This window comes from Brugia malayi, assembly GCF_000002995.4.
Source record: "Brugia malayi strain FR3 genome assembly, contig: Bm_v4_ChrX_scaffold_001, whole genome shotgun sequence".
Taxonomy (NCBI): domain Eukaryota; kingdom Metazoa; phylum Nematoda; class Chromadorea; order Rhabditida; family Onchocercidae; genus Brugia; species Brugia malayi.
In genome coordinates this window covers 14,672,852-14,686,225 of record NW_025062479.1, presented here as the reverse complement: position 1 = coordinate 14,686,225, position 13,374 = coordinate 14,672,852, and the positions used below count along the sequence as shown (strand labels likewise).

General features: G+C 31.1%; 2 protein-coding genes across 2 annotated transcripts; both read left to right on the top strand.

Annotated features, from left to right (window-relative positions):
• Window positions 1–1,383: 1,383 nt before the first annotated feature.
• On the top strand, window positions 1,384–4,278 carry Bma-tut-2 (Uncharacterized protein; the record flags this gene model as incomplete). The annotated part of the gene is made up of 7 exons (XM_043074881.1): window positions 1,384–1,536; window positions 1,915–2,037; window positions 2,360–2,530; window positions 2,921–3,107; window positions 3,261–3,369; window positions 3,677–3,913; window positions 4,188–4,278. 7 exons carry the CDS (start codon window positions 1,384–1,386, stop codon window positions 4,276–4,278), a joined length of 1,071 nt encoding a protein of 356 aa, XP_042930815.1.
• A 1,976-nt stretch (window positions 4,279–6,254) lies between these two features.
• Bm9478 (F-box domain containing protein) lies at window positions 6,255–11,990 on the top strand (the record flags this gene model as incomplete). The annotated part of the gene is made up of 12 exons (XM_043074880.1): window positions 6,255–6,440; window positions 6,608–6,766; window positions 7,198–7,366; window positions 7,827–7,944; window positions 8,239–8,334; window positions 8,814–8,925; window positions 9,339–9,638; window positions 10,149–10,201; window positions 10,590–10,727; window positions 11,005–11,065; window positions 11,383–11,498; window positions 11,783–11,990. 12 exons carry the CDS (start codon window positions 6,255–6,257, stop codon window positions 11,988–11,990), a joined length of 1,716 nt encoding a protein of 571 aa, XP_042930814.1.
• Between the last annotated feature and the right edge of the window lie 1,384 nt (window positions 11,991–13,374).

The window sequence follows — 13,374 nt, the reverse complement described above, 5'->3', positions numbered from 1 at the left end:
GATAGTGTATCATATCATTCATACTCTTGGAGCATTTCTTTCGTCTTTCCTGCTATCATTTTTTTGATATCAGATACGTCCATCAGCTAAGCTTTTTCTAATATGGCTTTTGTAAATTTTTAATTTGTAAATTTTAACCTTTTACTGCAAATTTTAAACCCGTCCACTACTGATAATCTGACTATAAAAAATACTAAATCATTTGGCATATTTCTCCTCTCCTTCTATACTTACCTGATGCTCGATACTGTTTTATTTTCAGGAGTTTTTTCCCAATGACTATTTCATGTTTGGGAAGAAAATTTTTCGGAGTCTTTTTAGGAACTTGACTAGTTCCTAAAAAGTTCACTGATCGGTTTTACTTCTAGTCTTTACAAAACAGTTGATAAAAAAATCTATCGCATCAGGGGCTATTAGTAAAATTGTTTATATCAAGCCATTTACTAATTTGAGATGAATAAAAATCTCTTGAAATACCGGAAAAAGCTCAAATCTATCCTTGTTTTGGCACGTAAACAATGATTGTTCGTTGCTCTATATTTTGTGTGCTTTTGAACAGGACCATATTTGCATGATTTCAAATAAATTCACTCCATTTCTTTGTCACAATAAAGAATCTTTCCAAAAATGAAATCATCTGATAAGCTAGCTATTCATTTAATAAAAAGTTCAATTTCTAAAATAAGAAAAATTATAACTTTTACCCCGATTATATGTTGCTTGATATCTCTGAAAATACCAATTAAAATAAAAAGTTTGCTTTAAACTGAAATTCTATTATTGGCATTTGAGGAATAATGCATCCACCTAAACATATTTCATTTAACGCCTCTTTGAAAGTAACGAACCAAACATAATCACATTGAAATTATTAATCAGCATCCATGCCAACGCGAAACGAAAGTAATTCCAATTCCAGAAGTAATGTGTAGCATGATACCTGGTTCGTTACTTGTTCGGAGCAAGTGTGGATTTTGGTACAATTGAAAATTGGTAAAGTGATATTGGTAAAGTCTAGCTGTAAAGAATTAAGCATGATCGTGTTAATAAGGTTTAATTGCAGAAGATTAGATACGGTAATATTGATAAAGTTTAACTATAAAGAATTAAGCATGGTGATAATATTGTGATCTGTGATGCATTTTAAGGAATAGCGAATGTCCCGAAGGAAGATTGTAAAATTTAAGAAATCTGAAAAAGCTATATTTCTTGGAGTTTTTGGTTGGTATGAGTTACTAAATATTTGATATGTATAATGCGTTATCTTTACATCTTCTACAAAACTCAGTTATACTGAAGGGATTTAAAAAATCACTGCTGAAGTGTGTCGATTTGCAGAATTTAATACAATATCCGTTATGGATGATTTGTTTTTCAGGTGAAATGTCTTCAAAAGTGAGAAAATGTGTGAAATGCCCTCAAATGGCTACATTTTGTAGTACAGACGCGAAAAAAGCAGTTTACTGCAAGTCATGCTTTATTCAGATGGTAAAGCATAAGTTTAGCTCTGCTATTGGCAAGCGACGACTGTATAAAGTTAGTGCTGTTCCACTACATCCCAAATATTAATATTCCTGAGGTTGTTTTTGAAATTTGGGTAACCATAATATTTTTGAGAACTCTAGCATTTTCATTGAGACGTCCATTTTTAAGCGAACTTTGGTGCAGTCCCAACGATCAGTTGAATAATTAAATTTAGAGTTATTTTGATTAAATGAATAATAAGTTCTTCCGGCAATGCCAAAAATTCCATTAAAAGGTGCTGTAAATTCCAGCGCATAGCCTATTCGCTGTTGATTCATTTTTAGACTTTGCATTAAAGGTTTTTATTCCTTATTTGCAGTTGACCTTTTCTTTCTTATATAAATTTAACAACATGTCCAAGGTATGTGTGCTTTTTTTTCCGCATTTTAGGATGGTGAACAACGTGAGACCTTAGTAGTTTACGATGGAACTAACGCTGGTGCATTTTTGTTGTCTCTTGTTAGCCAGGGTCTGCGTGCTGATGCTCATAAACGACTTACACTTGTTCCTACTGTAAGTGCTCCATGTACTTAATTCAGACTATAATTTATTTACAAACAGATAGGATTACCAGATTTTTTGAATATATCAATTGAGAAGCTTTGTGTTTAAGAACTTTTCCTTTCGCAATGAGCGAAATGGTTTGAGATTACCATTAGAATCTTTTTAGGAAGTTTATGAACAGTTTGTTAGGCATGTATTAAAATTAATGAAACATCATCACTTCATCAGCAGCACATTATTCAATGGAAACATGGAAGTTTCCATATCTCTAAGTTTCTTGAATCTACATCATTCCTTCATCTTCATTTTCAAATTTGTCGTATTTGTTTAGATAATGGTTCTTCTCAAGGAAACAGATGAAGCAGTAATTGGTAGTATCAAGAAGGAAGTAGAACTTATCAAGCAATGTATCGAAGCTCCATGGATATATGTTCATATTGCTGCAGTCTTCGAAAGCAATATTTGTGATCCACAAACATCTAGCATTTGTGGTATCGATCATGTACTCTTTTTCTATTTTTCTCTTTTTCTGACAATCTTTGTAAACTAACTCCTGATTCTCGATTATTTTTATTTGCTATTCACTAAACCTTAATTTTTACTTATGACACATCCACTATATTGAAAGGAACTCGGGATGAATGCTTTATATTTTTTTTTAGTTTTTAAGAATGTCATCGGACTTCTGGGATGCAGTAGGTCACAGGAATTTCCGTATCTTTACAATCCGGGTTTCATTAATTATTCGTGCATCTTTTACTGTTAATTCTGGTGCATCATTACTGGAATGCGTGCAACTAGGCGTTTTTACATCCTGCCTTCAATTATGTAGGACTTCTGAAATGTTTCTGTTGTATCATTTTTCTTTTTTTATTAGTAAAAGATTCTTCAGATATCACAGTGGGCTCAACTGTTGACTTCCTGTTCGTCATCGTCGACTAGAGAGGAAATGGAATACTTGTGCTTAAATATGTTATGTGTTCGTATAGCACAGAAGTTAGATGTTCATAAAGTAATGCTGTCTATGTCTGCCGATGAACTAGCCACAACAACTCTTTCATCGCTTGCTTTAGCAAGAGGTTTGTTACATTTCTTCAAAATTTTGAAGAAAAGGAAAGAAAATATATTTAAGAAGGCAAGGAACTCTCTAGAACGCAGATTTATAAGTTTTAATGAGAATTGGGTTTCTTATCTGTTAACATCGGCTTATAATATATTTTGCAAGTTTTCAGGCCCTTCTGTTTTTCATGAGGTTAACGTAGTTGATAAGCGTCACGCTGATGTCACACTAATACGTCCACTTCGGGAAATTACTGAAAAGGAAATTGCACTTGTCAATCGGTATTTTTTTTGTTATTTTCTATATCCTTAATTTTTGTGAAGTTTGTTTAGTTCTTCAATTCGTAGATTAAAATGAACAGTTTTAAGAATAATAACTATGGATAACCGTGTTGGATAGTTTGGTACCAATAGTGTTTTAGTATTTTATTTTGACCATCTCATCTACTATTTTAATAAACTTATTGAATCACGTCATATTCATGAGTTTTTCCGAAATTTTTAAAATTAAATGTATGATATGCAAAAACATACTTTCAAAATATTTTTCTATCGTTAGCAAATAATTTGCTATAAGCCATTGATTTAGATTCGAGGGAAGTGATCGATACATTTTGAATGTACGTAAGAGCCGTGTAAAAGCTAATGATGATGAGCAGTCATTGCAGTCAGTTTCCAGAGATTTTATAAGCGATTTGGTAATGAATGGTTTTACTGGTACCGTAACAACTATACTAAGTATCGCTAACAAAGTGCAGGCTCCAGCCACAAATAGAGCACGATGTGTTTTATGTGCCTCAACTTACAGTGCAGATGAAGGAGAAAAGTTTGTTTGAATATGTTTTGTCGATATTGGTTCCAGTAGTACTTCAGTATTTAATTTTGTGGCTTTTTTATGTCTTCATTTCGGGGAATAGAACTTACATCTTGAATAATAAGATTAACAGAATCTTAGTATAAATAGTTAATTCAAAGATAACATAATTATAACCACTTTGTATAGTGCACATGGAAGTGTTGTAGTTTTTACAAACATCACCGACTTTCTGTATGTCATTCGTTGGATTCATTTTTCAAGTTTTAATGTATTATATTTTCAGGTACTGCTTTTCGTGTATTTCAGTTCTGGAGCAAGTTGGCGACAAGGTTTTGTTAGAGCAGCTCCTTAGGCCTCATATGTATGATTGCTAATTGATGCGCTAAAAAAATTATATGTTCGTATTACTACCCGTCGATTAGATTGTGTTGTTACTAAATAGATGTCTTAAGCAAACCTTTCGATTTAGAAATAATTATTATAAAGTTGTTTGTAATTATTGAATCTAGAAGTTTTATTTTTTAGTTGGAAAAATAGTTTTAAGTCTTAAGTGGTTAGAGAATAAAAAAGTTCCGGTGCGAATGAATGGTAATTCCGAGTACTTTTACTAAAAATTTTACTAAACCTGATTAGCTCTCACGCTGTTGTCCCCTATTTGTTATGGAAAATTTTGTTGGAATATACTGAATAATACTGTTTTTTTATTGTCACAGTTGTCATTATTATTTTCTCAGTTATGTTATGATTAATAAAAGCAGATAAATCGATTTTTTGCACTATCATATATGCTATCACGGCTGATCTCCAATATCATTTCTTTAGAACAAATGACTTAAATACCTAGTAAGGTTGCTGACTGAACTTGGTTTGCAACAGTAAAGTAAAAAGATGTGAAGAATCAATATATTCAGTATCCTTGAATCTTGCTTACTTCGATTAGGAATGAAGTTTGAAGTTTCGTATAAAATCTACAGAACATTTCTACTTTTACTTTTTTTTTTTCCTAATATTTCGTATGGTGTTTACTAATTTGATATTTGCAAGTTATCCGGAACTAAAATATCACTAAATAATTTAATTACTTTAGAAATTATATGTAACTCTTATTCAACAGTAAGCCTTATTAGGCTTACTGTATGCACCTTCCCCATAAACTCTTTTAATTCTTTTCAAAAGCTAATTTCATCTCTAAAAGTCCGGTGTGATTATTGTAACTATCGGTTTTACAAAAGTTGGGTTAAAAGAGGAAAGGGAAAGTATATGATCTCAACAGTATGATTCTTCCTGTTATCCTGTTGACAATAATCAAGCATGCCATTTGTGATAATTAACTCTTAACATTTTTAGATTTGGATAATGCGTGCTGTGATTGTAACTTTCTGACGGTAACGATATGTCCTTGAAATATTTAGTTCATCTTTTTCTTATGGATAATGGCAGTTCTCATATTATTTGTCAATGGAATTGTCGACATCGATCACGTTTTCGAGTATTATTAACTTTCAGTTCTAACTAATTATTGAAGTTTCTTAACATGGCATTCTATATAAACTATAACGAATTGTTTATGCATAATTGAAGATGCATTTGCATGAACAATTGAAGGTATTGGATTGATATTTCAAACTCTTTAACTTATTATGCAATTGTTGCCAGTTTTATTTTTCTAATTTTATTCTTTTTCATTTTTTCTTGTAGTTTCTACAAATTAGAAAAACTTAGTTTTAAATTATGCTTACATACTGTTTTCATATCGATCTAGTTTATTTTTATTTTTATCTTTGGATTATGGATTACTATCATAAAATCCACTATCAACTCTAATTATCAGAATATTAGGTAAAAGTAACAGCACTTGTGGATCACAGTTTGCTTAATTGGCCTTCAACATATCTTTTTTGTTGTGCTAATTGAACTGTGACAGTTAATACTGTAAATTTAATGTTAATTTCTGTAACTTAACAATTTGTGTGTTGGAGTAGTGGTAGCATTTTTTTATATATACCTTTTTTATGCCGTTAATTATGATAAGGAAAATTTCTGAAAAAGTAGTTAATGAGATAATTGAGGAAATGATAGTTGATTGACGAAGGATGAGATAAATAGGTGATGAGGCAAAACTTCATAGCCTATTTCGTTCAGCTTTTTTAAACCTATTTTTTAACATTGGAAAATTTTTAGAAGTTAAAATGACATAATATAGTCACACTTGCTTAGAACTTTATCCCAGTACAAAGAGTAAAATTTGGTAGTACAAAAAAAGTTTGGAGTTTTTTTTCACAGAAACTTAGTATCTTTTCAAAAATTCATTGCGAAAACAATTTATCATAGCAATATTTATAGTGATTAGATGAGTGAAGGATGGGACGATTTGCCAACCGAACTGTTATTGATGATAATGTCTTACTTAGAGGCGAAAGAGTTGGCACGCCTTGGTAACGTCAATTATCATTGGAAACGTGTGGGAGAAGATGATTCATTATGGAAATATTTATTTTTCAAAGATTTTACGCGAAACAGCCAGACTTATAGGAAGGTAAATTTTAAACTTAATTTTTAAACTTTAAACTAATTAGAACTGATTAGCAAAAGTAGCTGTTTTCCATAATGCTTGAAATAAACGGTTGTAGGAAGTTTTGCTGGAGGAATCTCGTAGAAGGAAGACATGCTAAAATTTCAAAAGCATTTTTCATCATTTTACAGGTTTGTGAACGTTGGATCGATGAATACAAGCTATTGAAATTTGAACCTCCGATAACTCTAACGGAAAGCTTAAGAGATTGTCCTGACGGTTTGTCACATGTTGCATTTTCTGATGACGGTCAGCTGTTTTGTACAACAGCTAATGATGCTTCTTTCAAAGTGCGTCCTTTCTGTCTGCTTACAATTTCTTTAATATTTAATTAAAACTTCACATCAGAATTAGGAAATGATTATAATTAGATTTACGATTTATGGAGATACTATCCCTGTAGAAGTATGTAGGAGTTATCACATGCTAGCCAAATGAATGGAACGATTCTGATTATCGATATCATTGAATGAAACCGTTTGATAGTTAGTTGGAGTGCTACTTCAAGAAATCAGTGCAAGTCATGCGAAGCAAGGAGTCTGTATTGGAAAAGGCAGTTCATTGAACGACTAGAATATCTTTTACATGATAACTTTCGAAATCATTAAGTATAAAACATATGAACAGTTGCTTCAGCTAATCTTTCATTAATTGAATTGATTAAAAATTTTTGTTAAAATCGTTTAATGTTTCACTTTTTCACTTTATCATTTTGCTATAGATATGGACGGCAACAAGCCCTGTATATTTGTTGGATGAAAGATACATGGACGATGCGCTTGGATGGGAACGTGCTTTGAGCTCTGAGTTCAGTGCGGACAATAAACGCCTCCTTGTGGCTGGTGTGAAGTTTGGTGGAATTGGTGAAATTGCAATTTATTCCGTCGATGGTTTGTTTTTTTTTTTTTCTGTAGTGATCTTTTTCTCTCCTTTTTTTTAGTAAAATTCGTGATAATTTCTTTCAAATTCTTAAGATTCATTGGAAGATATTTTTTGATTTTAACTTCAAATGAACTAATTATTAGCAAGATTGTATGAAATATTTTGATATTGCGAGACTCTTTATAAATATGCTGTAGAATGTAGCATGCACTTCTCATGAGTCCCGAAAATTTGTGGTAAAACTTTTTTTTTTTTAACTGCTAACGCCAAACATCGAAATATTAACTGATTAGCCTAAAGTTTAAATTAGAAAATATATAATTTTTTGTAGAATAACAATGTGCATTTACTGCAGATGTTCATATTATGTTATTCTGGTTTAGCAAAAGAAAATAGGAGTAATCTTTTTTTAATGTCAAATAATACTAATTAAATAATGTTTATAAGTTGTTTTTTTTTTTTTTTCAGAGGACAGTTCGTCAATACACTACTTATGTCGCGTGCTAAATAATCCTCCTGAGGTGGGTGCCTGCTGGTACAACAGTTCATACATATTTAGTGGTGATATATATTTTTTTAATCGGAAGTATGTTTATTATTGAATTATTTCTTCTTTTTTTTCCATACTAGAGTAGAATACATAAATTTGTTTTAGTTAACGCTACTTAGTAAATAAAATTGGATCAAGTAATATTTCATTTAATGGTGCGAATTGGTATTAGAAGTGATATCACAATAAACGGAGAATTTTTAAAAGAATTTTTTTTTTATTATTTCTACTTTACGGTAGTGTAGTTGTTAGCTGTAATAATGCGGAACACCGCACTTATTATCGCTAACTAAATTAGGAGTAGTAGTTTTTATGATTGTAAAATTTGAGCTCTATTGTGGGCACATCAGTATCGCAAATTTGGATTTGTTCATCATTATCGCCGGATGCAGTTGGTAATGAATCAGTTATGAGTCCTGTTTTTCGGTACAGTTTTCTCTTTAAACATTTCTATGTTTTTTTTTTTTTTTTTTTTTTTGTTAGAAGAAAAAAAAAAGATTTTCCCAGTGAAATTTGATATAAAACTTTTCCATACCAAAATTTTAGGTATGCACAAAGAGGGGAGAAGTTTTATCTAGCACGTATTGGTTTTTAAATTGTTACGGGCTCGTAGAAAGCTATTCTGAGGCTTTACTGCAATACGTCTCCTAAATTGGCGCAATCTCACACAAAATTTGTTTGAAAGAAGCTCATTGCGTCTATTAATTAATCTTTGTTTGCCTGTAAGTTAAGATGTTAGCGTGTTAGTAAGTTTTTAACTCATTCATTCACCAATACCTTAACATGTATTGTATGAAGAATCCTGCAACCAGTTAGTGTTTTTACATGCTGCTTGTATTATTTCTAAGACGCTGTTTAAATATTGATAAAATGTTCGGAATGTGATGCAGAATATTTTTGTTTAGGATATTGAATCGAGGTGGGACGTATTGTCAGATGATCAAGTTAAGTCGATTTGTTCCCTCTCGACTCCGAGGTGTTGTAGTCCTTGCAGAAGAAGCTGCAATTGAACATAAGGTGAAACATTTCTAATATGCATTTATGTATGAGATTGTGTTGCTAATAGAGCGTTTATCAGTTCAGTCCACCTGCTGCTATTTAACTGAAATTTTTAAAGTATAAAACTTAACAAAAGTCTAAAATTTAAAAATTTTGAATGAGAAATAGGTGTACATGATAGAAGAAACATGAAACTAAATTAACTAATTAATTTTGATATGGATTACTTTTGCTGTCGTGATTTGTTTCCGGAATGTTTACGCAATTCGTGTTTAGTATGTAGTCTTGCCTTGTATATTACTGTTTTTTTTTTTTCGGTTGATTCTTTGAAAAGAGATCATATTTTATGTATTCGATTTATACGCAGTATAGATTACATTCTACGCAAATAATAGTTGAGGATATCTTTTTTTATTTTAATGCATTTTCAGACGTTAACTTCGAAGGCAAATGAACTGGTAAGTGAAGAATTAAGCGATAGTGAACGAAGAAACGAAATGAAAAAGCGAATTGAAGAAATTAGTTCTGCTTGGGGGACGGAATGTTCTAACTGCAAAAATTGGCATTTGGTGGATCAAGATGACAATGTTAATGGTTTACCAATCACATATACAGCATGTTGTCCATGTTTTTGCCATGAAAATGATCATCGATTGTTAATTTATGCAACGGGTGACAATGAATTCTCTCCACCGCATTGTGTCGCTTTCAAAATAGTTGATGGGAATATGGTAAGTTCTTTTTTGTTTACATATTAATGCTAAATTTAGCAATATACGGAATTAGTTAAACTGGAATTTTGCCCCAGAATTATTCTAGTACCATGGACAGATCTAACTGTAGCAGATGCTTTCAATTGTTTACCTGTTACACTTAATACAGTTGTGAAATTTGACTTCAAGAACTTATAGCAGTAATTCTTTACTAGTTATGATGTTCAAGGATCCAAAAACTTCAATTATTTTGAGAAAAAAGTGCTGTTCTTCGGTTTATCAATTCGTATAGTTCAGTCATTGGTGGTTCACATTGTTTTTTCTTAGAAACTGAGCTTTTTCATTTTTAATCTTTGGTTACCAATATCGACTAAAGCACTGCATTTTGTAGATGAGGCTGTAGTATGTATTGAAAATTCGAAATTTCGATTCATTGTTTTGAACAAGAAAGACTTCTTAGCTTTGCATCCGGGTGGATTTATGGCGTACTACTGTTGCTTTAAACTGGAAACGTATAGAATTTTTCAGATTGCTGGAAAAATAAACCCAGAAACGGAATCATGGCCAAAGCGAGAAGAGCGGTTAATTTTTTCATTTGGTTCTTCATCGCTATAAGATTGTTACGAGTGTCTTAATTTCAATTTCTAGTTAGATATAAGGATCTCGAATTTGAAGTGATTAATTAGGCGAATTTACGAGTGAAGAAAGATTTGTGTTGTGGTTTCAGTCGTTTTCTTCTTTTTTTTTTCTTTTCTTAATTAGTTCATAACTGATTTAAGAGTTACATATCTCTGATTACTACAGCAATACATAAGAGGTAAGTAGTCAAAAAAGCCGCAAATGAGAAATCATACTTTATGAAATATATGGAGTAGAAAAAATTTAAAAAATATATGCGTAGGAATCATATTATTCTATATTGACTTGGATTCTGTATAAAATTTTAGTATATTTTATGATTTCTTTCAGAGCAACAGGTCGTCGTCATCAACAGCAAGAATTTGAAGAAGCGCAATTATCGGCAATAATGTCAATGGTTGACTTTCCCGATCACATTATCGACATGAAGGCTTATATTATGGGAATGACATTGAGTTTAGACCAGAAGTAATTGCTTTTTAATAAATAATTTTTCATTTTCAATTCTTTCTATTCTTGTTTTTAAAGCGAATAAAGAGAAGCGAGGTGAATAGTGGGATTGATAATTTCTTTTGTTTTTGTGAGACTCAGAAGGGAAATTCAAGTGAATTATGGTTTTGTTTTACTCTCGTGTTTAAGATTGTTTTTGCAGATGACATAGAATGAGAACTTAATAAATATTTTATTGTCTGTGTTTTCTCTGTCTTTTAATATTTGATTACTTCTTCATAATTTACTTTTTCAGGTATTTGTACGTGAATGTTACACATGACAATTATGGCGGTAGTTCACAATTTGCATATTTAGTAAGTTTTCGTTTCTGCTTTATTACAATGGATAAAGTTGATTTCTAGATTTTCTTCATTCGTTAAATTTCTGAAGTTCTAATCCAATTTCTGCTGTTTTTATGAAAGCTAAACAATCATATACTAACATCTTCACAACAATTTCGTTACAAATTCCGTTATCCTTCTTTAGTGTGTTTATTCTAAGATAATTATTTGCATTGATAATCCGGTATAAGGAATTTGAAATAAGAATTCAACAAATTGAAGGAAAATATAATTTCTGTTAATTGAGTTTTTTGGCAACATTTTTGTCACATTAAGAGATAATTTTTCAGGCCGAAATTTGTGTCGTTAATTTGTCGACAATGATAATAGAGAAGTCATATATTGGTCATTTTGCTACGTGTATTGAACGGTTTGGTTGTTCTGTTGGTGGACATTATGTTGCGAGGTAAAGTTTCTTTTCAACCAGTTTATCTATTGCTTCTTAAATTCAGTTATACATGAATCTCTGAGAAGTTGGACAGAAGCAAAGTAGTTGGACTAATTCAGATTTTTTAATCGTTTTATTGTTTCATGAATGATATTTATTGGCTTATCTTTAATTCCTGGAACATAATTTCATGAGTCAGCACTTCCAGAAAAACAAAAAAATGTAACAAAGTCAATCTGTCCTCCTCAAAAAATTATTTAAGTAATTATTTAAGTTTCATTATTCTGTTATGTGTTTTCCAGTGCCTCGGTTGACGGTGGACGAATTTGGTCACGTGAATATCACTGCGTTATTGGAGAATTACCACATGCTGGAGGAGCTGCAGCGGTTGCACTGAATCCAGTTGATGGTACTATGGCAGTATCAGTTGGAAAGACCGATGGTAAAATTAAAATTTGGCGAAGTAAAAAATTTCTCCATCGTTATACAGTTCCCAATGATTTTATGTAACTATGTATGATGTAAAGTCTTCCAATATCGGTGATTCTTGTGAAAATTTACGCTTTACGCAAAGTATCGTGGTATGGACCAAGTGGGGAATAGTCCTAATTTGATCCAAAAAAAAATTTTTTTCTCGGAATTCACAAAACTACTTAAGAACGTTGTCCAGAGGAATTTGTATTAGACAGCAAACTTCTCAGTTGCGGAAAGCTATTTAGTTGCAGAATTTGAATAAAGATTTGGCAGATTTCAGTAGGTCCTAAATTGGCCTACTAACTCTGTCATGTCTTTGAAGACGGAAATAGTCTCGTTTGTTTAAGAATTTAAGCAATATTTTGCTTTGAAAAGACAATGTTTTCCTGTTAATCCCCTATTTTCAACTCTATCTTCACTTTGAGCATTTTTTTTCACATTAATAAGTATGAGAAAAGTTGCAGCCAGAAAAACGTATTTTGTAGTATTGGTTCATTGAATCTGAAAAGTGTATTATAGGTTTGGAAATATATTTATACTTTTAATATGCTTATATTTGTTTATCTCTCATTTTTTTTTTTTTATTATTCAATATTTTTTTTCTTGTTTTTCATTTAAAATAGGTACATTTTATGAGATAAACCATGAATAAACACTTTCCAATTTATTTTCGCATTTTCTTTTATTCTATTATATGCAAATTTTCAATTGAATACATGGATAATATGGGCTTAGGCTCCTCCATTTAATAGTATTAATGACATCCGATCTATATCAAAAACAAAAAAATCCTCGTAGTCAATTGTGACAACTAAGCATTTACTATGTATGCATATTTATACATTTAACCTAGAAGATTACATTTTCAAATCAATCTTGAATTAATGGAAATTCGGATAGTTAATGGCTAGCACTGAGCGATTTTTTTTTTTTCAGAATGTAAATAATAGGCGTCGAAAAACTGCTCATTTTTATTTCTGTACAAATAATATAATAGCTCATTCTTTTTGAGCAAAAAAAATGTTGAAAGCAGAAACAGCTATGAAGTGAGATGCGTCTATGTCAACTATCATTTCAAAGGAAAAGCTGATGACAATCATTTCTCCTTATGTTATTATTCCACGAAAAAAATTTATGGATATGGAGAGAGATTGAAATTGAATCACAGAATTTCTTGATTCGTTCATTCTGTTTCGCAATTTTTCCTAATTAAAGGTCTTGATAACAGTTTCAATTTAGCTTTCATGCAATTCTGAGGATTGAAGGAGAGTGAGAGAATAAGTGATATTTGTTTATTTATGTATATGTATGGATATGTAATGATCAAAACAGAATAATAAGTTCCAAAGCGATCTTTTTTTTTGAAATAAAAGTTTAAAAATATTCATTTTTAAAAGATTTGAATATGACAAAGTTGCTT